Source organism: Haemaphysalis longicornis, unplaced genomic scaffold (assembly GCF_048455015.1).
Source record: "Haemaphysalis longicornis isolate Haplotype H1 unplaced genomic scaffold, Haemaphysalis longicornis Haplotype H1 scaffold_8, whole genome shotgun sequence".
In the NCBI taxonomy this organism is placed as follows: Eukaryota; Metazoa; Arthropoda; class Arachnida; order Ixodida; family Ixodidae; genus Haemaphysalis; species Haemaphysalis longicornis.
Window position 1 is genome coordinate 183290055 of NW_027526445.1, and position 27813 is coordinate 183317867.

A 27813-nucleotide genomic window follows, 5' to 3' on the forward strand; every position below is an offset into this window, starting at 1 on the left:
AGCAGACCACGCGCCTTTGGCTGCCAGCCTTTTCGGCGCATTGCGCGTATCCACAATACCCGCCGAATTCACCTCTTTGGGGACGCGGAAGTGTATGATGCCGCTGATTTTGCTCGCACTATTTGCGCAGCCGAAAGCACAGCAGCCCACCGGCATCAGAAAAGCCAACACATAAACAAAAACTCCACTTTTCCGCGCGTCTAATGCAGCCTCACTGCCTACGCGCCGCGCGCCGGTTCGAATGTTTTGCCAACCACACTCCCGGCCACACCCAGCGCGTGCGCTCGCCGTGACGTCACGGCCGCCGTGTGACGTACCCCAGGAGAGGGCCATTTTTACACACCCGTACTCCAATTGAATTGGAGTTCCAATCCAATCCAATACAATCCAAATTAATACAATCCAAATCCAATCCAATCCAATGCTCCTCGCGCTTGCGCAGCACGGCCCTTCAAGGTCCACGCGAAACTGCTCAACCTCAGCCAGTGTAGCTTACCCTACAAAAAAGACGCGCATGCGCACCGCGCCGGTCTCGACAACAGACGCCAGGCCTCCAGAGTGCGCATCGGTGACTTTTGCCACGCGCTCGCGTGGTCCGGAATATTATGTGCAAGTGTAACAAGATCGTCACGTGGCTCGCACAAAGGCGATAGCACGTCTCAACTCGGTGCCTCCGAAAAGTGCTGCGCTTGCTCATGCTTCCGAGTTGTTTTATACCCCCGTGGGTCCGCTGGTGCCGCGAGCAGTTCGAATCCCTTCAATCAGGACTCTTACTGGTCAAAGTTTGAATCCGACGAATGGAGGCGAAGCGGTTGCGTCAGCCAAAGCCGCCGCGACGGGAAAGGGAAGGCGACTCAGCGGCGCCGTGTCCAGGCGTGTCATTGCGTGTCTGTCGCGGGCCGTTCGTCCGAGGCATGATTCGACCCAGCCGTCGCGAAGGGAAAAGAGAAAAAAAAAGCAAACTTAATCGGCAGCTCTAGTGGCTCAAGTCCAAGCAGCGAAGTTATCAGTCCTCGGAGGCAGCGGGTGTTTCACGGTCCTCCGACGGTAGTGGGCTTGGCAGAGCTGCACAAAGAGTTTCAATGTGGGCAGCCAAGAGGGACCAAATTGCGGCCCGTAGGTTTTCGTGGGGAGCGGCACAGCTAGACCATGAGTAGGGATAATGAGGGGGAATGGGATGGTGAAAAGAAATGTGGAAACCAGGTCGCCCATACACAGTGCCAACATGTGTGTTCTTTGCCCGGGTAGCCACCGCGTTCCTGACATTGCGGAAGGCCTGGTGACTTTTGTATGTAGTGGAGAAAGAGATCACAGCTCAGCGTCAATGTCTGCGCCTATCTGATGTATGTCTTCGTGACATACTTTTGTGATGCATTGCTCTATCCTCTTTTGGATTGTATTCTTCAGGCCACGGCTGAGGGCTGCCCGGGAAATGAGCGTCGCGGGCCAGAGCGTGAGCTCGTTCATTACCGTCTATCCTTGGGTAGCCAGGGATCCATTCGAGAGAAAGGAGAGGCGACTCCGCGGCGCCGTATCCCACAAAGTTGGGGCACGTGTGCCGCGGGCGGTTTGACCGAGCGCGAATCGACCCGCGAGTGCGGATCAGATAATGAATGGCAGCCTACCATTGTCCCTGAAGACGAAAGTGTATGACAGCTGCATCTTAGCGGTACTCACCTACGGGGCAGAAACTTGGAGGCTCACTGAGAGGGTTCAACTTAAATTGAGGACGACTCAGCGGGCAATGGAACGGAAGATGGTAGGTGTAACATTCAGGGACAAGAAAAAAGCGGAGTGGGTCAGGGAATAAACGCGTGTTAAGGATATATTAGTAGAAATTAAGAACAAGAAATGGAAGTGGGCAGGGCATATGTAATGGGAAGGCAGGATAACCGTTGGTAACAGAGTGGATCCTTAGAGAAGGGAAGCGTTGCAGGGGGCGGTAGAAGGTTAGGTGGGCAGATGAGGTCAAGAAGTTCGCAGGGGTAAATTAGTCGCAGTTAGCACAGGATCAGGATAATTGGAGATTAATGGGAGAGGACTTTGCCCTGCAATGGGCGCAGATAGGCTGGTGATGATGAATCGACCCTGCCGTCGCTGCGTTGCCAGGTGCAGCGAATTTGTGACGGGCGCTCTGAAGGCAAGCAACACCGACAACGCCCACCACCGCTTCCCTTTAGCCGCACATTATCCATATATTATTCAACGCGCCCGTAGGACACTTACACACAATAAAATTTGCCGCGCACCTGCTCGCTTCGCTGCAAATGTCGTCGAAAGGCGATAGTCTTCTGCCGCTATTGCCACACAACTGCCTCTCCTGTCTCATCCTCCCGCATCGCACGCTGTTCCCCTCCTGTCTCGGTCCACCCATTGGAGGTTCGCGGTGTTCAATTTTCCCGCGTTTAGGGTGCTCTGATGTTCGCGCCGTCTGTTGGGATTGTTTGGACACTGCGCCCGAGCCACGAGCGCGAGGTCCGGGCGGCAGATTTATATTTCGTGCTTGCATTTTTTTTTCACGTGTTTATTTTAATTTGCTCTTGCAAAATCGAGCATACATTTAGGTACTTTTAATTAAGATAACGCTGCAAACACCAATTTTCCTCAAATAAGCTATCTTTTTGTTGAACAATCTTTATGAATACGGAACATCTTTCTAGATTTATTAGACTGACAATGTTTTACCTATACAGTAAAACCCGACTATATCGAACCCGTTTAGATCGAATTATCCCATATATCGAACAATTATTGTGCACTATAATGTTACCGGGAGAATATATAGCAAAAAGTACGGCTACATCGAACAAAAAAGGCAGCCGCAACCTATATATCGAACTTCGGCAGCGCAAGATTGCCCCCGAAGTTGGCTTTCCCGCGCGGCAGCTGGGCGAGCTGCCTACGCCTCCTCCCCCAGTTTGAAAAGTCACTTAGCCCAAGCGCTCGCGCTCTCGCTCGCTCTGACAGCCACCCCCTGGAAATAGTGGTTGGACCACACTCTCCCGCTGTCTCGCCAGTCTCGCCAACACCACCTAGACAGTCTAGGTGGTGTTGGTCTCGCGCGGCGGGCTCTCTCTCCCCTCGCTTCTACGCATGCTTCCCTTTTCGTGTTTTCGCGGTTGACGACGCATCGGTACGCCTTGTTCATCTGTGTTCAACTGTGAGGACTCGACGAGTTCCGCCCCGCCCCCATGTTCCGATGCTCTTCACGCGCTGAGCGTTCTTCGCCGCCACTGCGCGGCAATAGAAGGCTGTGGGCTCAGCTTTTTCGAGTCACTTGACAATGTTGAAAAGTGTGTGCTCAACAATGCTTCGAAAATGATGAAGCAAAAGAAGATCGGAGACTATTTCTCGCGCTAGTGTGCCCGCGGAGCATGTATCTTGCAAGTAAACAACAGTTAGTGATGAGGTACAGTCTTTGTCAAAATTTTGTGGGCCACGGCGACCATGGCCGGAGCAGGCGCGCGGCCGAGCAGGGGCGCTGCGCTTGCCGCTGTCGGCTGGTTGCGTGGCTAAAGAGAGCGAGGGGAGCTTTTGCTCTTGGTTTTGTTGGCTATCTGGAGCGACAAGTGCTGCGCAAAGTGCCTGCGCTGAAGCGAAGTGCGCGTGCTCTGAGAAACCGGCCCTGCTGCACTTATCGCGCCAGCCATACTACGACAGGAAGCGCGAAAGTTCTCCTCACTCTCTTTAGCCGCGCAACCAGCCGGCAGTGGCAAGCACAGCGCCCCTGCTCGGCCGCGCGTCTGCTCCGGCCACGGTCGCCGTGGCCCACAAAATTTTGACAAAGACTGTACGTTCTGTGCATTGTCAAATTCTTTAAACATTATATATCGAATTATACGATATATCGAACTAATGACCGTTTTTTGCGAGTTCGATATATCCGGGTTTGACTATAAATGTCTTATTAACAAAATAATATTAACTATTAGCAGCGCGGTTGAATCGAGGGGGAAACAGACAGACGGATGGACAATTTTCGCGTTTGAGTAACCCAAGAAAGACTATTGCCTTTAAAAAAGGCATCTGATTTGAATCCCGGGCTGATACAATGACGAGGCAAAGCCTCCACCGAATGAGCAGCATGCCTGTTCCGGGGACGACAGAAGCTTTCCCGCAAAATAGACCTCTCAGGAACCTAGTGAAACTAGTATATGTAAGCAACATACGAGTAGTGTTCATTCCCAAGACAGCGTGATAAAAAATACGTCGCAGAACATTTCGGAATTTTTCTCTAATCATGCTGAAAAGAGCGCTGTCCATAGAGTAAAGGTAGTTCACGAGCCCAGCCCCTGGTGGCTGATGGCTGAACTAGACGTGAGCCGGCACACGGCCGGACTAAAGTCTCTCGATCGGCGCTTTTTAAAGCAAATGAAGGGACTTTAGCTTTAGGCCGGTGAGCCGGCACGGCTGGACTTGAGAAGCGGCGAGTGCGCACTAAGTGCGGCCGTGCCGCTCTATCAGCCCCGGCCCGGCCGTGGAGCCGGAAAGCTGGGTTTGACGACAGCATTCGGCGATTGCTACAACGACCGTGCACAAACGAAAAGTCGATGCTACACCCAGTCTCACGCCATTCCCAACAAATTTGGCGGTGCTGACCAATCGGCGTGTCGCACTTGAAGGGGCTGCCGCAATACCGTCGCTGGAAATGCCTCCTCGCAGAAAACTTTCGACAACACGACTTTCGGCTGGCACTAAAGCCACAGGGGCTGCACTCGTACCCGTGACGCATGCACGTGCATTTCCGCCACTTCCTTCGACCTCACCCACCCCTACTCATTGGTCGCGCAAGTTGCTCACCAACGAACTGGTATGTTCCCGCCATATTGTTCGGGAAAAAAACACTTCAATTAGCCCTGAGAAAGTAGAGTAAGATACACTGGCCGAGGTTGAGCCGTTTCGCATGGACCTTGAAGGGTCGTGCTGCGCAGGCGCGCGGAGCATTGCATTGGATTGAGTTGGATTGGATTGGATTGGATTTCCATTGGAGTACGGGTGTGAGGAGAATTGGGTCTGCACATTCGCTGGTCTGCGCATTCTAGAAGAGTGACGTTATAGCCGTGGCAGACGCACTGACGCCGGCGCGTGCCCAGCTGTGCGCCTCCATTGTGCACTAACCAAGTCTGACGCTGCGCCGGAGCAGCTTGACAGCCGTTTCGCGTGGCTCCTGAAGAGCCATGCTGTGCATGCGCGAGGAGCAGTGACTGGACTGGACTGGACTGGATTGGATTGGAAATCGTTTTAGCAGCAGTAACATGATAATCAGCTAATTCTAGACAACCAGGAAACCTAAAAATAACCAGCTGAACCTTAGCTCACGCTACGTATATCGTGGCATAGTCGAGCAGAGCTACTGCTCTTTTTCTTTTTTCACGAACGCCAGCCTTTCTTCTTACCTAATGGGCCTAGCCTAACGCTGCCCAGCTCCACCGCCGTATACCTTCACCAACACTATCCCTCCCGATGCCTGTCGGGACGACCACCATTCGAAGACCCTAATTTTCTCAGGGCATTTTGGTGGCTTGGCCTACGGAGGGGTGTCAAGATTAGTGTAAGATGTGGCCTAAATTTTCTCAGGGCATTTTGGTGGCTTGGCCTACGGAGGGGTGTCAAGATTAGTGTAAGATGTGGCCTACCCCGGTCGTAATAGCTCTCGTAGGACATGATGATCACCCTAGCCCGTAGGCTCTGATGACTGCAGGGATCCTTTCTAAGGCCTCCATGGGCTCATCCTTTATACAGATCGGCTATTCCTACCCGCCCCCCCTCCACTCTTGCCATTTTTTTGGTCGCTTGGCCTTCCCGTGATTAATTAACGGTAATCTGAAAACAGACTTCAGGAAAAGTTCCGTCCGTTTTCGCACGTTTGGGACAAGAACTGAACCTTTGCAGAAGGCGACAAAAATAAGAGCTGCGCTAATATAAATTAGAAGGAAATGCCCTAATTTTGTGTCCCTAAATCTGCATTCCCGGATATTTTTTTCTTGTTGAACGTAAGGAACATCAGTTATATGTCCCGTTACGCCACAAGTAAATGAATGTCAGTGGTGGTGGTGGTGGTGTAAACGTACTGCTTGAGCTGAAACGGAGATGGCTGAGCCGTTGCTCTCTTGCGGGAGGCATCCCCGCGGTCCAGGAGGTCGTGGGCACGTGCGCGCGGCCAGTTTTGCCCGGAATATCAGCTCGAGCTGGTCACCCACTTAGCTTTCTTTTAGGCTTTTACCGCATTTATTTCGATGTTTCTATCCTGGAATAATTTTCTGCGTATCTCTGCGCAGCCAGGCATGGCAAGTTTGTAGCCGAAACCTTCGTGCTACCCAACTGAATCTAGAACCAGCCGTATAGTCGAGCAAAGGTTTGGATGATAGCGAAAATAGGATACCGACTGCCAGAGCCAGTTTTAAGTAGTTGCATATTTAGTGGTGAAATATGTTTTTAGTAATGTGTTGCTAGGTGACATCACATGTGTCGCACCCGTTTAAATTTAGAGGACGGTGCTATCAAAGACATGCTTACTCATGCGTCACCATGTGGTATTTGCGCGGCCTCAGCAGTTTTCCCGTCATCTTGTCTGTCGCTGGAGCACTTTGGTTTTGTCGAAGCGGGCACATGCTTTCGATCCCTGGCCATACATACCCTTAGTGAGACGAAGAAAGGAACACCAGCAACAACTTTTGTAATAGCGCTGGCAGCGTGTGGTCGACAAAAAAAAAGTGAGGTGATAGCGCAGTGTCAATTCTGGCCGCTACTGTGAACACCCCGGTTAAAATCTTATCGCATCACACATTTGTTTTTTTATGCACACTTTACAGCGGCGGTAGTTCTTTTGACTGGACGACGACGACCACGTTTTCCGCAGAATGGGGCAGTTAAGGCCTTCCCCTGAAAATTGTTGGCGTGCTTTATTTGGGTGTATCTCCGCTTTGAAGACGAACAAAGGTTCTTTTGGAGAAAAATTCGACGATCAATGCGTGTGTCTCGACGAGTGTCTATTGGCGCATGTATCTGTACGTATGCTGCAAGGGTAATATCCAGGAATGCATGCCCATTTTCATCGCGCATATAATGATACTAACATTCACGCGCGCCCTCTAGCTCGCCTCTTTCGTTTTGTGAATTTGGCAGTCCGCACGCTAACCGCGGAACTTTCTGCGCATACTGAGGATCGAACCCATGACCTTGGGCCCTGCAGAACAACTCTTACGCCACTGAGCCACCACGGATAATAATAACACGAATTCGAAGTGAACACTTTTTTAATGGGGCAGCTTATATGTATAGTGCATCAACATCGCTTCACGCAAAGGGGAGTCAGTTAAAGGAGCACTGACACCAATTTTCGGCGTTAATATTATTGCACAGTTCGCTTCCTTCACTCAACAGAATACCCTGGCTGAAATATGAGCGGCCTGCGACGCGAAGAACATAGTTCAATTGCATCGCATTTATCGCGCCGACAGAGCAGCGCGCGGAGCGGCACTCAGCAAATGGACATCAGCGTGACATCACTCCAGGAGAGGAAAAGAAGTGACGCGACAGCGCCCGCCAAAAACTCGTGACGTCACTTCACGCGCGCGGCCTCACGAGCGGCGAGCGGGCGCAACACCCTCTCAAGCGGGCGTCGGTGACGTCCGCACAAAGCGGTGATGTCAAACCGGGAGGCTGTCATATGCGCCGTTCGGGATGAAAGCGCGGGAATTTGAAACAAACGATTTTCAGGCCGTTCAATGTAATTAACTATCGCGCGCTAAAGTATTTGAAGTGCTGTTTCAGGTTCGCCAGACCATTAAGCATCGATAAAAGCAATAAAAGTGTAACATAAAATTTTCGTGTCAGTGCTCCTTTAAGCCAAATTACAAACACGAGCCAGATACGACAATGGTATTTTAGAGAATGTTTATAATTTGTACTACCAATTCTTGCGTTTTCAATGCGGTTGGCTGAGAGCTGGCCGAGGCCCAAACTCAGTGAGGACCACAACCAGCTGGGCCGCGGACGTCCTAGTCGAACGTCCTAGTTTCTTTAAGCAACTACCTCTTGCAATCAGCGACCTTTCCCGCCAAAATAAGGCGCGAAGGCATACGCTCAACGGGCGCCATCTAAGAAACAAGAGCCACCGCGGTTGCGCGGTCTGGCGAGCCCGATGAAGGTAGACTTGGAGCAGAACATGCACGGCTTGTTGGTAACCGTGGCGCCTCGAGTGAGCGCGTTCACCCCCGGGCCGCGTTCTCGGGCGAGCCAGGTGAGGGGAACTTCGGTTCCGGTCAGGGCCGTGTAGTGCAGGTGGAGGACTTCCAGGCGGGGCATGTTGGACGTCAGCTCCCTGACCAGCGACCGGACCACACTGTCCTGCGTGCGCAACTCGGAGTACATCGTCAGGACGCGAAGGTGCTTGGCACGCATCAAGTCCCGGCGGAACTGCTTGTCGCTCAGGTCCAGCCTGTTGTGTTCGTACGCGAAGGAGCGCAGGTTGGGACTGGCACAGAGCACGTCCCCTATGGCCTGGCAACTCTGGTCGTCCGCCCAAGAGAGCGTGAAGATGCGAAGCTCCTGTAGCTGGCACGCTTTGAGAAAATCCAGCGATGCCACTCGCTGGACGTCGCAGAGGCTGAACCGCTTCAGCTGGCTCCGCAGCGCCGCCAGGCCGCTCTCGCGGATGTCCAGCGGCAGCTCGCACGCCTTGCAAAAAGCGCTCGCGTCGTCTCGGCACACGCGCACGTCCAGCTCTTCGAGGCGGGCACAGCCGGCAGCGAGGCACTCAACGGAGCCTTCGAAGTTGAGGCCGCACGGGGTGATGGCCAACGCCCGAAGCTTGGGGAGCGTGGCTCCCACAATGCCGCCGCCGTCGACGTCGGCCGTGAAATGAAAGGATGTCAGGTTAAGCTCCGTGAGTGAACCACAGGCCGCGAGAAAGCTGCGAAGCGGGCCATTGAACGCAAACCCCGCACGCGGAAGTTGGCACACACTGTTCGGCGGGACCAGGGTTAAGCTCAGGGAGCGCATCTGGGACCAGCAGTCCAGATGCGCCGCGGCGTCGAGGTCCCTGGCGCTGCGGCTGTTGGGCTCCTTGATGGCCAGGACGAGCTGCCGAAGTGTCGAGACAGCCGCAAAGCGTTCCATGACGTCGCTTAGGAAGAGGCAGTTGACCGTGTCGGCCGGCTGAGTGGAGAGCACGACGTTGCCGAGAAGGGATGCGGCGACCCGGAAGGCCACATTCTTGTGCGCGAACCGCGCGTAGGGTCCCATCAGCTGGCGGCTGGGTGGCTCCTCCAGGCAGTAGGTAAACGATTCGAGCCGCCAGAGGTGATCCTTCCAGACATCGGACCAGCGTTTGATGGACGCGCAGTGTTCACTCTGCACGCTGTGCACGTGAAAGTGGCTCAGACCACTGCAGCGGTTCACCATAGAAGTGAGCAGGTCCAAGTTGACGTCACCCACAGTCTCGACGTACATGCGGATCAGCGAGTGCACGCGGTAATCGGGATTGTTCGCGAGCAACTCGCCGATGGCCGCCAAGCGGTCGGAGTAGCGGTCTTCCTGGTACAGTGACCACTCGACCTCCACCAGGCATCGCGACGAGCCGAGCAGTGAGAACAGGCCAGAAGGGTTTACTTCGCAGCCGACGCACGACAGCCAGGTCAGGTTGGAGCAGAGACCGGCCGCGTGCAAAATATCGTCCGGGCCCGCCATGATGCAATTGTCCAAACTCAGCCGCTTGATGAGGGGCGTCCGCTGACCCGAGAAAAATGCTCGCAGAGATTCCCGGCTCAAGTTTGGGCTGCAGCGGACGTCGTTGGTGACGACGCGGTCGTACACGATACTCTCGAACCGGGTGTTGGTCTGTTCCACGGCCAGAATCGAGCGAACGTCCAGGTAGATGAGTATGTTGAGCCACACTTCGTCCGGCAGTTTGGTGTAGTCTTCCTTCGAGGGTACCATAGCAGCTTGCAAAGCGTCAACAGTGCTCTGAAGACGGACTGGAATCGTACTGCCGTGCCCTTCAGATGTGAAAACAAAAAGAGCGCAGCGGCTGATAGCGGGGATATTTACGCCGATTCGCTTCGAAGCGAAGCCTGGCGAAGCTGCGTGAAAGAAGGTGCCTGCGCAGGCGCCGCGATCACGAGGCTGTAGACGGGCGTGCGCCACGATAAGTGAAGACGACGAGTGAATACAATGGCGTCACACGATGGCAGGGTGAAATGCGCTGTTTGAATGAACTCGTGGCTGACGAACTGAATGAATGAATGAATGAATGAATGAATGAATGAATTGTAGTGTCGGGGTTTCCCCAATATAAGTGTTTTGGCTACCCGCCAACAGAATGCTGCTGCTGAGGCGAGACCAACATCAGATCATCATCATCGACGGCCGCCCCGTGCAATGAACAGGCTTTTGTCTTTTCGAAAGAGGAGGAGGAGGAGGAGAAAGAGGAGGAAAAACATTATTTATCCCATCCGTTGAGTGCAGTCACTCTGGACCAATGAGGGGTGTCCTCACTCTAGGACTCCCTGGCTGTAGCCGGCCTTCCGTGCCCTATTCACCAGCCAAAGCTGGGAGCAGGGGTCGGAGCTGGTCAGCGCCGCCGCCCAGTGTGAAGTGGTAGGGTTGGGATTGGGAGGGAGGTCTGGGATGTTCGGGCATGCCCACACGTGTTAAAAAAATTGGTAGCCATCCCGTCTTGCGTAAGTGGATGTCCAGCAAAGCTGTTGTAAACCACTACAAATGGTGATGGAGGAGGGTATGAAATATATCGGCGGGCTTGTCGCTTGTGCTCGGCCAGTGTCACTAGATAAGGGTTCAGAGTATCGGCACTCTTTTCTCCTATTGTTGTTCCGTTCCGCCGCCATGATCATTGGTCAGTTTGCATTATGTGACATTGGGTGCCGCCTATCGTTTTAGTCGGTCAATTCTGCTTGGCTTAGCTTGTCCTCCGTGCTCTGCGACTGCGCGGGACTGATGTCGTTCCGAATGCGAATCAAAGATAACTTGTGTAGCAGCACCTAGTCGTGCCTAGCCTTCAAGGATACTCTGCGAGCATAATCTTTACCAGGAACACACGGTGGGGGGTCCCATTGTTCACAGGTGCCTTATCAACCTTCGATGCTTGTTTTGTGGTTTCTTGAAAGAATTGTGAGCCCTATGCTGTATGCCTGATTCGCCTGACGCATGCGCTCGGCGTCTTAGGCCTTGGCGTTTTTGCCCACGGAGATGATAGTAACTTTATTAGATGCGACGCTGAGAGGAGCATCTCTTGCCGGCGGCCCTGTCCTTCCTGCGTTGTCGTCCGCGTCCGCACAGCTGCGTCTCTCCTCCGCTCACCCCCTCTCCTCTCGCCGTGATAGCGCGCCCTCTTCCCCAACATCTGTGGCGCGCGCAGTGCAGCGCGCTCTCTCACTCCGCCGGTGGGCGGCGCAAGCGCGCTGTGCGCATGTGCAGCGCCCTCTCTCTCCGCGGTCTCCTCTCCTTCGGGCGCGCTGCGCATATAAGCGGAGTGCCGCGCTCCAGGGTCTCTCGGTCGACGGTCGTCCGCGCTACGCTTGCTCTCTCCCTATCTCTCTCTCGCATTACCCGACGATTGCTCACGCAATTCGAGTAATCGACCCAACGGAAACGCACAATGGAACCCCCTTCAGCGTCGCATCACTCCAGGGTTCCCGCGAGGGGAGGTGGGCGTAATTGTTTTGCCCAAAAGTTGTGGTGATTGCACCACTGAGCTGTTCACTCAGTCATCTAGACAGCGGGGCTCCCGGTGTTGCAGCAAAGCTGTTTACCTCTACCCAAATGATGTGGTGGAGCATCACTTCACCACATCGTTTGGGTAGAGGTAAACAGCTTCCCTGCAAAACTCGTCCCCAGCTGGGATCACAAACGGCTAGTTTTCGCGCGTGAAGTAAAAAAAAAGCGAAGCGCGACCTGCATGCCAACCGACGCTATAACCATGGGTTCGCTCCGTAATACACAGTATAATGCAATAACATTATCAGCGCCACAATGACGGCTCCTGCAAACTGACGCTTTCCCAAGCAGAGCCCGCTTCCAGCACGCCCACCCATCAGAATTCCCATCACGCTCCGTTTGTGGGGAGCACGCCTCACTAAGTCACTCCATCATATTGCGTATACCAATTGGTATACGCTAATTGCGTATACCAATGTTTTTCCAAACGAAACTGAAAGCATGATGGCCGACTATATGAACCGTGAGAGAAGCAGCCTGTCTCGCAATGTATAAGAGCTGTATATTAGACAAGCTAACGGAAAGTTTTGATTTAAATTTGTTTCACGTGCTCAACCACCTAGGAACTGCTTTTTTCGAGGAAAACATCTATAGATGCTTCTCCAGTGAGCTCTCGCCGTTCACAACTTTTGTGACGCCACAAAACGCAGTACCCAGAAACTTACGAGGCGACGACACCTGTTTTCACGTTTCTGGCGTTTTGTCCCTTATTAAACAACTTCTGGTTGTGAGGACGGTGTACTTATAATCTCAGCCCCGTAATCCATTGATACAAGCCAACTTGTTCCCACCCTTTAGTGTACATTTAAGGACAAACGCTAGAATGAGGACCGCCAATACCGGGCCTCTTCGATTTACCAGTCCTGGAAGGTCCGCGGCCAGTCCGGAGACTGCGTTCGAACTGGAAGTCCCATAGAATTACATGGGAAAATCGAGCGCCGGCTCCCGTCTCGGGATGTCCGCGGACGATCCGGGACTGATAATCGAGGAGCCCACCTTTACATGCAGGATTCGTGACGTCAGCAAGAGCAGCGAGGAAAAATTTACGGTGTGGCGAACCCGTGTTGACGCTTGTAAGGGTTCCAGGCGCCAGCGACGCCAGATGTGTTGAACGCAGAGGGCGCGGCGGTTTCGGGAATGAGGAATGAATGACTTAATGGCAGCCAGCTTGTTAAGAACGAGCGGCCTCTGGGTCAAGTCGCTGGCGTGAAGACACAATAGAGAGTTTTAGCAGTCCGTCTGTTCCGTCACGTACGTAGTTACCGTGTTGACCGGGACCCGTCTGGGCACTTGGGCATTCGTCGCGGTAGGGGGATTAGTTCCGCGCGCCTGCCTTCGCCATGCCCGCGCCTCCTCGCCCTTCCGTGCGTGCAGGCGCACACGGTTCCCGGTAAACCCGGTAACAACGTAACCAACGGAACAGACGGACTGCTAAAACTCTCTAATAGAGAGTTTTATAATAGAGAGTTTTAGCAGTCCGTCTGTTCCGTAACGTACGTTGCCACTGGGTTGACCGGGACCCGTCTGGGCACTTGGGCATTCGTCACGGTAAGGGGATTAGTTCCGGGGGGCTGCCTTCGCCGTGTCCGCGCCTCCTCGCTCTTCCTCCTCGCCCTTCCGCACGCGCATGCGCAGACGGGTCCCGGTCACCCCGGTAGCAACGTACGTTACGAACGGACGGACTGCTAAGGGCCTCAACCGCGCCGTCGCGCGGTTTTGGTCGGCACGCATGGTGCGACTGTGGGAAAACTTTGCTAGTCCGGCGGCTCGAAGGGCGTTCCGGAAGCTTGGCGGCAGCTGGTTTTGTGGCCCACTGCGGGTACGTCTGGCGGAATAGCCAGTTGTAAAACCATTCGGTCCGTCGCGCCGCCGGAGACGGGGGAGCTTGTAGCTGTCAACTGTGGTTAGACAGTGGCCGATTTATGGCGATAGCTTTCGATTTGTTGGCCCGTCAACGCGCGCAGTGAGGGCGTGCGGGGGTGTTCGTGTAGCGGCCCGGGGTGTAGCGGCCTGTAGCGGCCCGAACGCCAATTAACGGAGCATCGCCTGTCAACGGCGGACAATCTTGGAGGCGCGCCGCGTTTCGTCCAGATGAACGGAATAGGTCCCAGCTGCTCGTATTATTTGTTCGGTCATCTTGCGACGCAGGCCGCGTTCGTAGAAGGTTGTCCCGGGCAATTGAACGCGTTTCCGCGGAGTCCTGAGTGTTTGTTGTATTTGTTTGGCTTGCTCTTGATCTTTTCCTCTTTTTTTTTTTCTGGTGAGAGAGAGTGACCATCGTTACGGGGGGCGTCGCCAACCTCGGTTAAGGCCCGGATTTGGCAATCCATCCAATCAGGTCGCCAGGAGATGCTGATTGGCCTGTGTATCGGAGGGCGGAGAGAAAATCGGATTCTCAAGGTTTGAGGTGCTATGCACGGCCGGCGTATTGCCGGGCTAGCCAGGTTCGGCTAGGGAGGATCTCACCACCTGGGTAATCTTAAGTCAGGGTCCGTCGCTGACGGGGGTGCCGCGTGCACAAAGTTTTAGCTGGATTAAGACTCTCACTTTATTTCTTATTCGGTCTACTTCAGTCTGTAAATATTCTGTACATGTCTTTTGTTTAAACATGCAGTTTTAAAAACCCTCACCAACTATTGTCGTCGCGTCACCATCTTCCCGTAGGGGAACCCTGAGTAGTATCCGAAGCAGCCATGGAGTCGACTCAAGTTTCCATTCGTTTTCAGTTCGATCGCGGCGTTGCGGGAGGAGAATGAGGGGAACGGAGCCATGGGGTCGACTTGAGTCCCCTATGGGAAGATGGTGAAATTTTTTTGCTGCTTCCTACCACACGAATTCACGATTAAACCAAATTTAATGATGGTAGCAGCATCCAGTTCCCACGATCTAACGAGCGAGAGTATGAAATTACTGTTATTCAGCGCTAATCACTGCACAATGCGCCACACGCAGCCGGCGAACGTTATGACGTCCGGTTTGCGGCAGCGTAAAAGGAAGTAGAACGGCCGGTCGACGAGGATGCGAGCCGGGTCCACGATGACGTCACCGGGGGTCTGGAAGTTTGGGGCAACGACTCCGTGAGCGCCTTCCTCGTTGATCTCGAGGAACGCGCCGTGCAGGGCGACGGAGAGGACGAGACGGCGCGCGTCCCTGCAGGTGCCGTCCTCGGTGGTTTGGTCACCGTCGACTGCGATTCCCGACAGGTCGGTCTGGTCGGGGCTGAACAGGTCCTCGACGCCCAAAGCTTGCAGGACGGCCTTCAGGTTGGTCGTGGCCCTCACCTGCGCGTACAGTGAGGTGCATATACAAATAGGCGGGTGGTTTGAATCAATCTGAGCCTCGCAATGCTGAAAAGTCTCAGTGAAAAAAATCCCATTGAGTGCCAGATTGCTGCGGGAAAGGGGTAAACGCGATTCAAGGCCGGAGAATCGCTTTGGGCAAGGCAAGCCAAGACTGAATAGGAGGTTACGTGTTATGAATTGATTCGTTCCACAAAATCTCATCGTGAAATGAGTAGCGACTGTCCTGAAGAAAAAAAAAGATGAGATGAGTAGTGACTAGCCTGAAAAAATAAAACGCTTTTCGCCCGATTGGTGCGGGATGCTGTGTTACTCAAGCAATATCAACATCGTCATAATAACCATGATCAGTAACAGCAGCAGCAGCGGTTCATTTATGACCCCTGCGGGACGAAGGCATGCATCTCCGCAATACTTTCAACCGATCCTATCCTGCGCTCTCCGAATCGATTTCTTGCAACTAAATTTCCTCATCTCGCCCCTTCATTGGGTTATCGCTCTTCCAGTCCCGTCTCTTCAGTTCTTCTGGCGCGGAATCCTGAGTTCTGCCCGTTTTGTTATGACGTACTTCCGGTTGCGGAGCCTCTGACCATTGCACAGAAATTGCCCCGCCTTGCTTGTTTGCGTCACACCGTATCGTCCGTCTTCAATCAATCAGGGCTCGCTCGAAGAGGACGCTTCGAAACTGGCGTGAAATGTATGCAGAACTCAGAATTCCGCCCCTGGTGGCCCAATAGTTAATCGTCAGTTAATTTTCCCCGTAACATTCACAGCCGAACTGTGTGGGATGTCTTCCGCCCGAGGATGTCCTCCATTATCCAAGACGCTCGTTACCTGCCTTCTAAGAGGTGTGCTCCTGTCATGCTAGGGAGACGTCAAGTCGAAGCGCGGCTCGCCACCTTCCTCTGCCGAAAGCGCCCGACGTGTCCTGCGAATACCCGCCGCGGTGGCTCAGTGGCTAAGGCGCTGCACTGCTGAGCACAAGGACGCGGGTTCGATTCCCGGCCGCCACGGCCGCTTTTCTGATGGAGGCTAAAAGCAAAAAACGCCCGTGTGTACGAGATTTCGGCGCACGTTAAAGATCCACAGGAGGTTGAAATTAACCCGGAGCCCTCCACTACGGCGACCCTCATCGCCTACGCTGCGTCGGCGCGTTAAACCCTGCAATCATGCAACGTCAGGGTCCCGCGAATCCCTTCGCCGCTTGCATACATCGTAAAACGAAGGGTACAGCCAGTGCATGGTGGCAAAATAGCAAGTAATGGAAATGACGGCCACGGAATGCCGATACTGGTGGACAACAAGAGAAGCGACAGGCAGCCCATTCCGGTGCTCAAGCAGGCAAATGAGACCACTGAGACAGAGCGCAAAACACAGTTGACACGGTGTACGAGGCGCGGGCGAGAAACGCCTTGTTGCTGTCCGAAGCAAGGCATGCTCATCGGGCGCAGCCTCAAGTTCGCGAGGGAGAAAGAGAGAGAGAATGAACATATTTAATTGCGAGCTCATTTTGGTGCAGGATGGTGAGAGAGCCGGCCCTGTGGGGGGCGTCCACTAGACCGGGATAGCCTGGTCCTTGCTGGCTGCTCGTGCCCTCTGTATCAGCATGTGCTATGTCAAGAGGTCCGCGCTGGACAGCCGGTCCACCCACTGCTCGTACGTGGGACGGGGATTGGGTGCGAGGGAGAAGCTCTCGCTTTCTCAAAGATCGACCAACGAACTTTCCATCTATTTTTATTTACCGGCGGTTAGCAGCGGAGCTGTTTAAGCTTCAGCTTGGTCCGGTGGCGTTAGCAAAGGGTGCCAAGAAAAAAAGAAAGAAAAAAAAAAAAAAACAGCGCCGCCTGTAAAGGGTGCACCACCGCAGATGGGGTGTTATAACAGTGAAGCCGGCTTTCGCGCCTGGTTGAGTGTGAGCACAATTAAAGGGGCCCTGAAAGGCATTTTGAGCACACTAAATGAAGTAGCGCAATCGTTAGATTGGGTCGTCAAGGTCATCTGGGCCAATTATTACTCTTTTACGCGCAGCGGAAAGCTCACACTTTTGTTGCAAAGTTTGTCGCTTTTTTTCTCACCCTTTCCTTCGTGTTTTTGGACGCCGCCATCTTCACATGTCTACATCATCGATTCCCCGATGTTCGTCATGAGCTAGACATCCTGCTATTGGGCGGCTTTTTCACGCACTTCCGGCAAAGAGATGAGTCGTCTGCTCAGCGTCGACTCGCCGGCTGATCTGCCAGCGTAGTGCCGGAGTGCTTGGACATTTTACGACAAACGAAACAAGTGTAAACAAACGCTTAACCGTTCGTATTGAATGCAACACGGCCATAACACGACATGGATATTCTCTTACCGGAGTACGTTCCATAAAGAAAGCGTTGAAGCCCCGTGGCACTTCTTTCGTGCAATCGCAGAGAACGCCCTGAGCCGAATGCCCGGGTTTGACGGATACATTTTTTTCCACTTCAAAACAATCCAGAGATGCGTTTCGAACGAACACATCGTCACAACATGCGTTGCAAGTCTGAACCGCGATTGACAGACGATGGGTTGCCTCCTCCTGCCCGTCGTAAATTCGGCACTCACCTCGCGCGCGGTTTGCGGGGACGAACAGCAAGTCACTTAATAACTCTGGCGCGCAAGCCGAGATGGCTTTTAGCCACGCACACTGCACATACCCCATGCGAGGTTGAGTCGTACGTCGCTCGAGAAAGATAATCCAGACCATGGGAAGCACTATCCACCCGCAGAAGCACAACGTCGCATCTCATCGCGAAACAAAGGCGTCCACAACACACACACCATCGCCTCCTGTAATGCCAAACGCATCTCACACTTCCTAATGAGAGTGAGTGGTACGTCTGCAGTGCCCACATGTCGCGAGGTGGGGCCCCGAGCTGAACCGGGATCACGCAAGCGTAACTGACCTCTGGGGTGGTTTGTGCCTTGTTGCCAAGGCAACCGATGTTTGAGATCGTCAAAGAAAGGCGCTCGCTCCAGCGCTAGAAAGCTCATGTTTTGTCAACGTTGCCGCTCTCCACCACGCGTCGCCCCAAGCTGAACTGGTCTAAGGGACCTTAAACTGGTCACATGATTGAAGCGTTTTGTGCACGGGTTCGGTATCGGTTTAAAATGTCTTTTTCACATGGCGCCGGCAGGAATTACCACCACCGCAAAATAAGACCCGGCACCAGCGGGGCCACATCTGATACGGCGCTTTTTGGATAAACAGTGCGCGGTGCATGAAAGGGACCGAGCGCAAGATCCTCCCCAGCGGCTGCGAGTTCGCCGCTGATTAAAAGTCACGTGCTGCACTGCAGCAACGCACACCGCGAAAGGGCAAGGCCAGGCCACCGCACACATGCGGCCAGATTTTTCGTTCGCTTATCCATCCTTGAGCGGAGTGCGGAATTCATGGTGTCAACAAAACTTGCCCGTAGCAGACGGCAGTCGGAGGAGCGTAATGCGGAAGTACGTCACCGCTGACTAGCGCAGCATCATGGGAGGGAGTGCTCGCGCGCCGTCAACAGTTGAAAAGAGGAGGGAACGCGGCGCGACGATAATGCGCGGTTTTTTATTTACGATTTCTCAGCTAATACTCATCGCTTTAACAAAATTCTTGCGCGAGGAGATTGCTAATACATTGTCTTATTTGGTTACATGTACATCCATGCATCGGCGGAAGGTATTTCAGGACCCCTTTAAGGGGCATATGTGTATACGCACTCGTTATCCATTCTAAGGTGACAGTCTTTCTTGGCCTACTAAAACTATAAAAAAAGCGCAGCTTGCACGAGTGGTGCAAGGCTGGAGAAGCAGCGGAGCTGGGGGTCGACCCCCCTTGGATCCGCTGTCAGTGCGGGGGACCGACCGGAACGGCCTTGTAAAATCCGGCTAAGCTTGGCCTCACCCCTCAACACTTAGCCTAGCCTAGCACGAACGTCGCAAAACCGAACTAAACTTAGCAAGACCTAGCAAAACCTAGCAAAACTTCGCAAAACTTAGCAAATCCGGAAGAAGCTACCTCCGCTGTTTCTCCATGCTTGCACCACTACTGTAAGCTGCACCAATTTTTCTAGCGATAGCGATAGCCATTCTGTTCACGGCTACTGCTATGACTGCGAGGGCCAGCGCACCTTGAAGTGCGGCAGCACCAGCTGTCCGTCGCGCGGAGGGTCGAATCCGCTCAGCACTCGCGCCAGGCGGGCGGGCGAGAGGGCGTTCGAGAGCTGGGACAGGCCGTCCTTCTGGTCGGGCACCAGGATGGTCATGGAGGCCCTGCTGCCGCGGAACGGGATGTCGATGGCGCGCGCCGGCAGACCGTCGCAGTCGTTGTTCAGCCGGAACACGGCGTCGCCCGACATCATGCGCGCGCGGACCACCTTGGACGGCGACTCGTGGAAGTCGCCCGTGCAGCTCCGGCCCGGATCCAACGGCACCAGCCAGCGCGCTGCGGTGAAGTTAGGAGCCGCCGTATGAAGCATTCATGCGTCTTTAATATTTTTACTGCGAAGTAGTATACATCTACTAACCAACAGAAAATTCTCGCGAACAAATAAAAGAAACTACTGGCCATGAATGAAAACCATGAATCGAACTTGGACCCGAATAGACTACCGGAGCGACATCCCGTCGTCTTACCGACTAAGCTACGCCCACGCGAGAAGATGGGGAGACAGACGGTGCACTCGAAGCACGGCGGCGGGTTTACCACCTGCACTCATTCAGAGCCCTCGTGTGAAGTGCAATCCGCATAATGTATCAGTAAAGTTTGGTTCGTTGTTGAAGGTGGTTGGTGTCGTCATGGAGGGTGGTGAAGGACCCGATGACGAGACGAGGCAAGTAGATGATGAAGAAAAAGTCTATTTACAATTATATATTTACAGCAGACGACGAAACATATAGTACAAAACAAAACGAAAACTGGATTACAATTAAGCGGCGCCGCAGCGCACAAGGGGGGGGGGGGGTATCGCGGCACGATCCCTGGAAGGTGCCTGGAGGCCAAAAAGGTGCCAAACCGCCGCAAGGTTGGCAGAAAGGGGTGCGTGGGGTTCTGGCGCCCAGAAACCGCCACGGGAGCGAGTCTTCGTGCGACCGCTCGCAGTCTCAGCTCTCGACAAACTTATTGAAGCACGCGCGAGCAAGGCGCAAGCAAGCCGCCTCACCACAGCAGCGCACCTGCCAATTAGGGTTTGACCCCCGCTCCCCCCCCCCCCCCCCCCTGTCCGCCACCCCCGAAGGTCGGGAGGAAACGAAAGCCTTCCCCACAGCTGCGACGAAGGTCGCCGGCAAGGCCGCCCCAAAGCGGGATTCACACGACGGAGAAACCCTCTCTTTTTGGCCCGCGGGACCCGCTCACGTAACCGGTTTTAGGCTCCGCCCCTCGGTGGGGATAGCCCGCGGTGGCTCCGCGAAAGAAAATGCCTCCGCATGTTTTCGCTCGACGGCGGTGGCCCTCAGCGGGGAATGGAACCTGCTCCTCGGCGCTGTCGTCTGCTAGTCACTCCGCGTAGCTCCGCACGTGTGAATGCGCCGCCAGGCCGGATAATCCGGTCACGTGCTGTTGACGTCACATATCCGTCCGCCTCCGTGAGAGGGTTTCTCCGTCGTGTGAATCCCGCTTTGACCTCTCCGCCGACGGATGGGGGGACAACAAAACCAGGAGAAGGGAGGAGGGTCATCGTCCCGACGGGGTCTATCGGCGCTGTCATCATTACAGTATCATAACGGCGTTCACGTGGTTTGTATTAGTGGCAAACGGAACAGCGTCTGGGGGGGGGGGGGGGGGGCGCTCTTTGGCGGCGACGCATGAAGCAAGAGTGAGGGGGAGGCAGTGAAAGAGATGATGCCATAGCCGCGCGTGACGCCCTCCTCCTCACCCTTCGCCAGACGCTTCTCTCAGTTTTCTTCCTGCCGTCGCTGCTGCGTTCGGTCGTCTCTCGTTTGTAGAACCACACGTGGGAATTCAAGTGGCGTCGCATGGGTAATCGTTGTGGGTGTCGTGTACAGCTTCGCAGTCAACCACCGTGAAAGCGTGGATTGGAGCCATTTTTTTCTGAGCAAACCGTTTCCCCGTTTGCGATGAAAATTTACATGAAGATTGCATCATATGGTCCATTTTGTTTAACACCAAGAACGGTGAAAGAACTTACACCCTTCTTTTTTTCCCCCGGAAACGAATAAGAATGATTTTCGTTTATGTATAGGCCTATAGAATACTGGGTAGAATATTCTAGGTACTATATATGAGGGAGCCGGAGGCCAACTCAAACAGGATGACGACCTTGGAACTGTGGCGTCACCTGAAAGATACGGAATAAAACACGTGACCTCCCGCGAGCCGACATCGCCTGTTTCCGGGGGATAAGCAACATCGGGAGTACATTTCTATCATACCGTCGCGATAAAGCTCCATATTTTTAAGTTAGACGCCCAATGGAGTGGAAAAAGCCAGAAAGCTTCTTCCGGAAATTCTTATCTTGCAGGCCCTTTAAGATATCAAACCAGTTTTTGCTTGTTGGTATATGTAACGCTAACCAATGTCTCCAAAGTAATTCCAGTATTTACACCAAGCAACACCTAATGCGACAGATTTGTATTTGAAGGCAAATGACGCGTTTTTTACAGATTCCTCATGTGTTTGCCCGTTACCTGACCTGGACATCGCCGGATACTATCGGAAATACACATTAACATATTCCTAAAAACGCCGAGCTTGCGCCCGCAGGGAAACTTAGCGGTTAAAATGACAATCTAAAATCAGGGTCGAAACACCGTAAGTGAACGCACCCTTGAAGTGGAGCGCGCTGATGAGCGCCATGACAGTGTCGTGGTCGAGGCTTTCGACCGGCACGATTCCACGGATGGCGGAGTGGGTGTCCCGCTCTACGCGGGCGTTGATGCTCGCGCGGCAGGCGTCCGGATCTTGCCCGAACGCCAGGCGCGTGACGTCGATGCCTCTGTAGCACATGTACAGTGTGTCCCGAAACGAAGGCAGGGGCACGAATCGCTCGTCGGTGTAGAGCGCGTTGGCCAGGTGCAGCGTCACGTTCTCTCCCAGGCTGGCAAGCTGGCCCCAGACTTGCCTGCACGCAGCCGGGTCGAATGTGCACTGTACACGCGCGTAGGCGACGTCGCACGCATGGTCACGCAGTCGCTCTGAATTAGAGCGTGTATTTTGTTATTTTACTGTGACCAATCCGCCGTGGTGGCTCAGTGGCTAAGGCGTTGCGCTGCTGAGCACAAAGACGCGGGTTCGATTCCCAGCCGCGGCGGCCGCTTTTCTGATGGAGGCGAAAAGAAAAAAAACGCCCGTGTGTACGAGATTTCGGCTCACGTTAAAGATCCCCAGGTGGTCAAAATTAATCCGTAATCCGAAGCCCTCCACTATACGGTGCACCTTATCGCCTCCGTTGCGTCGGCGCGTTAAACCCTACAATCAATCATTTCACTGCGACCAATAGATGCCTTGCTGGCAAAAAAAGGAATACGTCCTACCCATTTGCGGCATTAATCTAGTAAGAGTGTTTACCGCCTCTTTCCTTTACCACGCTATAAAAGTGTTGTCAATCGATCAATCAATCAACCGCAGACGTCCCATACGGGCACAGCCGGCCGTATTCCTCTCATTTCGGTACTGTTATTTAATCGCGCATGAGAAATATCAAATAGCCGCCGCTCTTTCTCTCTCTGCCATAGACCCGCTGTGTTAATTTTTGCGTGGCAGTAGGAGTGAAGTCTCAGGGGACCATTGCGTTAGGAGCGCTCGCTGCGCAAGAACACGGGGAAAACCTTGCCGTGTCACTCGAATAACAAATGCTGCCCGCAGTGAGCGTCCAACCTGAATTGGTCGTGCAGCGCCACGTGGTCGGCGACGCCGAGCACAGCGCAGAGCTGCTGCGCCGTGCGCCCTCTGGCGCCTGCGAGAAGCATGGACAGCGCGGAGGCCACGGCCAGGGGCGAAAAGACGACGTTGTCCGGCGGCCGGTCGGGCTCCACCTGCGCCTGACAAGTTGGGAGAGTTGGTTACTTGATACTGATGGCATGGTTTAGCGCTGAGAGGTCGGAATACAGAATAGAAGTAGTACAAGGAACGAACGCTAGCGCTCGTCTCTTGTGTTTCTCTTATGTGTTCCGTCTCTCAGCGCTAATACGATGCCCCCAACATCTGCTCTAACTTTATGAAACCGCGTAAGCCGGAACCCGGCTACAACCTCTCCACCACACTGTCGTCCAGTGTGCATCCTAGCATCACCGACGCCCACGGGCGTAGCCTAGCAACGCTGTTTGCTCTCGTGGCACTCTTTCGCTCTGTGACCTTGATTTGAAGGCTTCACACTGCGACAGAACGACGGACGCGATTTCGCGATGTCGGGCACCTATAGATGGTATTCACTGACAATTTTAGCTGTCAATTTCTTCGCTTTGCAACACTGGAAACGGCCACGGACATGGCCGAAGCACACCGGACATGGCGTGGCCTATGCCACTGCGCCCGCACGCCGCAGAAAACAAAAACACCGGCGTGCGTCGTCTGCTCCATTTCAACCCGATTCTCAACGGTGTGTCAACAGAGATGTTATTAATCGCACTCACACTGGAGTCGAGACATTACTTCGCGTTCGGTGGGGTAGAGTCTAGAACGTCCAACACACAGCATGTGCTTATAGCACGGACAAGTACCGCCATCCCGCGGAGCCCGACGTAACCAGTGACGACACTCTAGCATGGTTGCCTGCACACGTGCTTCGCCAGTGAATACAACCCATAGCGCTCTCGCGCTAAAATCGGGGCACTTACGTAACATGTAAGGTGAAGCACAGCGCTAACTGGGGTGTGACGTCGGAACCGCCAAGGTGTGAGTTCGGAGCATATGGACTGAACGAACGGAGGCGTTTCGTGTTAAACCGAGCTACAGATTATACGAACGCTCCACTGCGTATTGGAACAAACCAGTCTGTATCCAGTGGAGAGCTTTTTGTGGACCTTTGGTCTAAGCAGTTTTGTTCGCACGTCATGCCGATCGCACGAGTTCTCCCGCTAAGGAAGACTTATTGCAATGAACACGTCATTTCTGGCCGTCCGTTTAGAAAATGAAACTGTAGATCTGTCAGGCACACTGACTACACAACTGTTTTCATCTTGCTTTCGAAAGGCATCGTGAAACCGTAGGTCAGTTTTATCGGCGTGTCTATAAGATTTCTGCTCGTGCTAATTCTGGGGCCCATGGGCGTACTAACCCAGTGCATTGCCAGCATACCCGGCGGGGACTGTTTTACTCACCATGCATGTTCACTTTCTCCATTCATGGATTAAAAGCAGCGTGTATCTTCTCGCTTGCCCCCTCGCAGACATTCCCAGTCATTCTTCCTGTCTCTCCTCCTCTTTCCCGTAGCTCCGGCCAGCGGCGTTGTCAAGCTGTCCCTTGAGACAGCTTTTTCCGCCGCCCTCCGGCATCGTGTACTTTGTATATGATAATACACAATAAAAGTTCATTGTTCATTGCTCTGCCCATCGCTAATCACCATCACTACCCCCCTTTCACCACCCATTGGCTCCGCCCCTGTTCGTCCTGATCCATATCCCTCACCCTGCTCCCATTGTCCTCCTTTCCCTCCTCCCTTCTCCTCTCCTTTTCCCTCGTACTGCTAGAAGAAGAGGAAGAAGCCTGGTGTGGCGTCATGGCCTCCCAAATATGGAGACGTCGGCGTATTGAACGTGGCATAGCACCGGTGTTCGTGCTGTCATGGCCGCCGACCAGGGTTCACGCGCTTTCTCGCCACTCCGTTACTGTGCCGCAACGGTTCATCCTCTCTCCCTGTCCCTTTATCCCTACCACTCCTCACTTCCCTCTCTCGATCCATCTTCCTTCCCTCTTCCCCCTGCACTTAACGCCCTTCAGTGGCCCGTAAAATGACGTAGCGGATTCCCGAAAACAGCCCATGTCATTACGGAGCGCGGTGGCAGTGTCCCTACCTGTTGTAGCAGAAAAATGCGCACCAGTATATACACATATCGATCCGACGTTCCAACTTCATGACTGACGAATGACGAAGGAGTGGCTAAGGCCCCTTCATCGGCCGATGAAGCGACTTTAGGGGTGGTTTGCTCGATCGGCCTTACCGGAACCCCGCATAATTATTCTGTGTACACGTTACTTCCATCTCCTCTGTACTTTAGATCTACCTCCGAAACGAGCACGCGAATTAAAAACAGGTTGTAGAGAGACGTTCATGCATTCAGACTCAGTAAACTAATTGCATTAATGGTAACCCTTAGCCAGTTTACGCCTGCTTTTGTGTTCCTTTATTGTTGCGGGTGTTCCTGGGGTTCCCCTGCAACTTCAGCGCTTTTTCAGCCGCCGTTGTTCTCCTCTCTCACGCACGTCCAGTTTTAATTAGGGCGAAATCGATACCTTGTTCCGAAGCAGCTGCTTGTACATGTCAACGGCGAGGACGTTGCAGACCCGAGTCACGATGGCGCGGTCTCCCCGGACCTGCAACTGCCTGGTCATCTTCCACGAAGGGCCAGACTCGGTCTGCTCAGTGGTCGCCATGCGTGAGCTGCAGGCAAGTTTCGCGACCAGCGTTTGGGAAACGTATATATAGTTCCTCCCCTCCCTTCAAATTTACACTCCTCATATTTCTGTCTGTCTGTCTGTCCCCCATGAAAATGTGAAAGCACATTTCTAGCTATATTTATAGATTCTAGCTGGAATCGACAGCTTCTAAATAGAAAAATTCTTAGTATAGCTAGAGACGATTATTTCCAGCTTACATGTTTTTTTCCTTCCAGCTGGACTGACAAATGCTAGCTGGAAGTAATAGCTTCCTGCCAATAAAAAAATGTAAATCGAGCTAGAAATGAGGCTGGAAACTTAATTTCTAGCTTAAAAATACTTTTAGCTAGAAGAAATTTCTGGTTCAACAACCCAGCTAGAAAAAATATTTTCACCTGGGGACGTCGGTCTCAGCCTGCCCTCCTGCAATGTGGACAGTCTGGTTGTGAGGGGTGAAATGAGCACAACGGGTTCGTCAAGATCTTAGCGCACCTGGGAGCGCCGAATAATTTCTACCGCGAGAACGCTTGAATGTATACGTCGTGCATGCCCCGTCATGGGGAGATTTAGCTGCCAATCAGAAATTACAAGACCCGCTTGGTGATTAGGCGTTGCTGCTGAACGCTAGTACGCAGGTTTGATCCCGGCCGTGGCGGCAGTTCTTTTGATGAAGGCGAAGTGTCTAGATTTAGGCGCACGTTACAGGTCCCCAACTAGTCTAAATTTATCTATGGCATTCTACTGCGGCGTTGAATTTGCGGTACTACGGCTTGATTCAATACTCTTTTTTGCAACGACAAACAGCAGCGTTGAAGCTTACCTGCACGCTTCTTCTTCTTTGCCTTAGTCTTGAACTTCAACTTCTTTTGTTCGCACGAAATTGTGTACATATAGTTACGCGAAGAGTCAGACATGGCTCAGCATGTAATTTATTACAAACTAGATGTCAAAGAACAAATAAAAATCAGAAGGCAAAAGAAATAACAAAAGAATGTATGCAACATTTGCATTAATGGCAAAGCCATTTAATCGTCTTCGGTGCATTCATCTGTTCACAAGACGGAGAGAAAAGGTGCACTGAAAGGACACGAGCTCATCCTACGGAGATCACAAATGTTTAGCCTGTTACCCTCCACTGAGGCAAAGGGGACAACGAAAACAAGGGTGTAAATGTAGACGCGAAACGCGAGCGCAGTAAGACAGCGACGGTGAAAAAATTCCTCCAGACTGTTAGTTTACCGAACGGCCCTTCCTCTGGCAGTTGCAATACGGGTCCTCCTGGTCATGAAAGCGGTGGGCATACTCATTTTGGCAAATCCTGCAGGTCTCATGTCCAGACGACACCTTTCCCCCTTCCCTACCCTTTCCCCCTAGGAGAAAGCCCTGGAAGTCGCAAAGGCCCTGTAGACTTCCGCCCCCCCTTCCTCCCTGAGACCTTTGGTTTCAATAAAGTCTTTTCCCTCTCTCTCTCTCATCCTCGCCCTAATGCAATCATCTTTAGCCCCAACTCGGCCAGCAAAAGTAAATTTAGGAGGCATGATGAATGACAGTGAGGCACACACACAAAGCAGGTTTAACAAGCAAACGGTCACGGAGGCGAAAAGCAAAAACGCCCGTGTGTACGAGGTTTCGGCGCACGTTAAAGATCCCCAGATGGTCGAAATTAATCCGGAGCCCTCCACTACGGCGCGCCTCATCGCCTGCGTTGCGTCGGCGCGAACCCTACAATCAACCAATCAAATCTACAAAACGGTCACTAATGCAACTTTGCAACGGTCCAATACACAGGGCTTGAGCGGTACCCATATTGAAGAAAATAAAATGATAAAAAAAATGGCCGCGGGTCTGCTCTCTTCGCTGCAAATGTCGTCGAAAGACGATAGTCTTCTGTCGCCGCCTCTCGCGCTCTCCCTCTCCCTTTCAATTCTCCCACAATAAACACGGAGGAGCTACGTTGGCTAAAGTCAATTCAATTTTCCCACATTCCGCACTGCTCGCGCCATCTACTGGAACCACTTGTTACGGTTGAACTTGTACTAGCTACCCGCCGCGGTGGCTCAGTGGCTAAGGCGTTGCGCTGCTGAGCACGAGGTCGCGGGTTCGATTCCCGGCCGCGGCGGCCGCTTTTCTGATGGAGGCGAAAAGCAAAAACGCCCGTGTGTACGAGATTTCGGCGCACGATAAAGATCCCCAGGCGGTCAAAATTAATCCGGAGCC

General features: G+C 53.3%; 2 protein-coding genes across 2 annotated transcripts; both read right to left on the bottom strand.

The window, feature by feature from the left end:
* Nucleotides 1–6978: 6978 nt before the first annotated feature.
* Nucleotides 6979–10075, bottom strand: LOC144149278 (uncharacterized). The gene has a single exon (XM_077680832.1). The coding sequence runs from the start codon at nt 9937–9939 to the stop codon at nt 8086–8088; it is 1854 nt and encodes a 617-aa protein (XP_077536958.1). The 5' UTR covers nt 9940–10075; the 3' UTR covers nt 6979–8085.
* A 4231-nt stretch (nt 10076–14306) lies between these two features.
* On the bottom strand, nt 14307–25593 carry LOC144148610 (iris-like). Its single transcript, XM_077680120.1, has 5 exons — nt 25453–25593; nt 22879–23042; nt 21828–22123; nt 19172–19485; nt 14307–15017 (listed from the first exon to the last, which is right to left on the bottom strand). Exons 1-5 carry the CDS (start codon nt 25591–25593, stop codon nt 14664–14666), a joined length of 1269 nt encoding a protein of 422 aa, XP_077536246.1. The 3' UTR covers nt 14307–14663.
* Between the last annotated feature and the right edge of the window lie 2220 nt (nt 25594–27813).

What these genes read in the sequence shown, in the direction of transcription:
- LOC144149278 (XM_077680832.1), bottom strand. Translation starts at nt 9,939, where the DNA reads ATGGTACCCTCGAAGGAAGACTACACCAAACTGCCGGACGAAGTGTGG.
- LOC144148610 (XM_077680120.1), bottom strand. Translation starts at nt 25,593, where the DNA reads ATGGCGACCACTGAGCAGACCGAGTCTGGCCCTTCGTGGAAGATGACC. An exon ending in GCGCTGCACGACCAATTCAG is followed by an intron (nt 22,124 to 22,878) that starts GTTGGACGCTCA and finishes GGCTGCGTGCAG; the next exon opens with GCAAGTCTGGGGCCAGCTTG. An exon ending in TGGTGCTGCCGCACTTCAAG is followed by an intron (nt 15,018 to 19,171) that starts GTGCGCTGGCCC and finishes CTGTACGCGCAG; the next exon opens with GTGAGGGCCACGACCAACCT.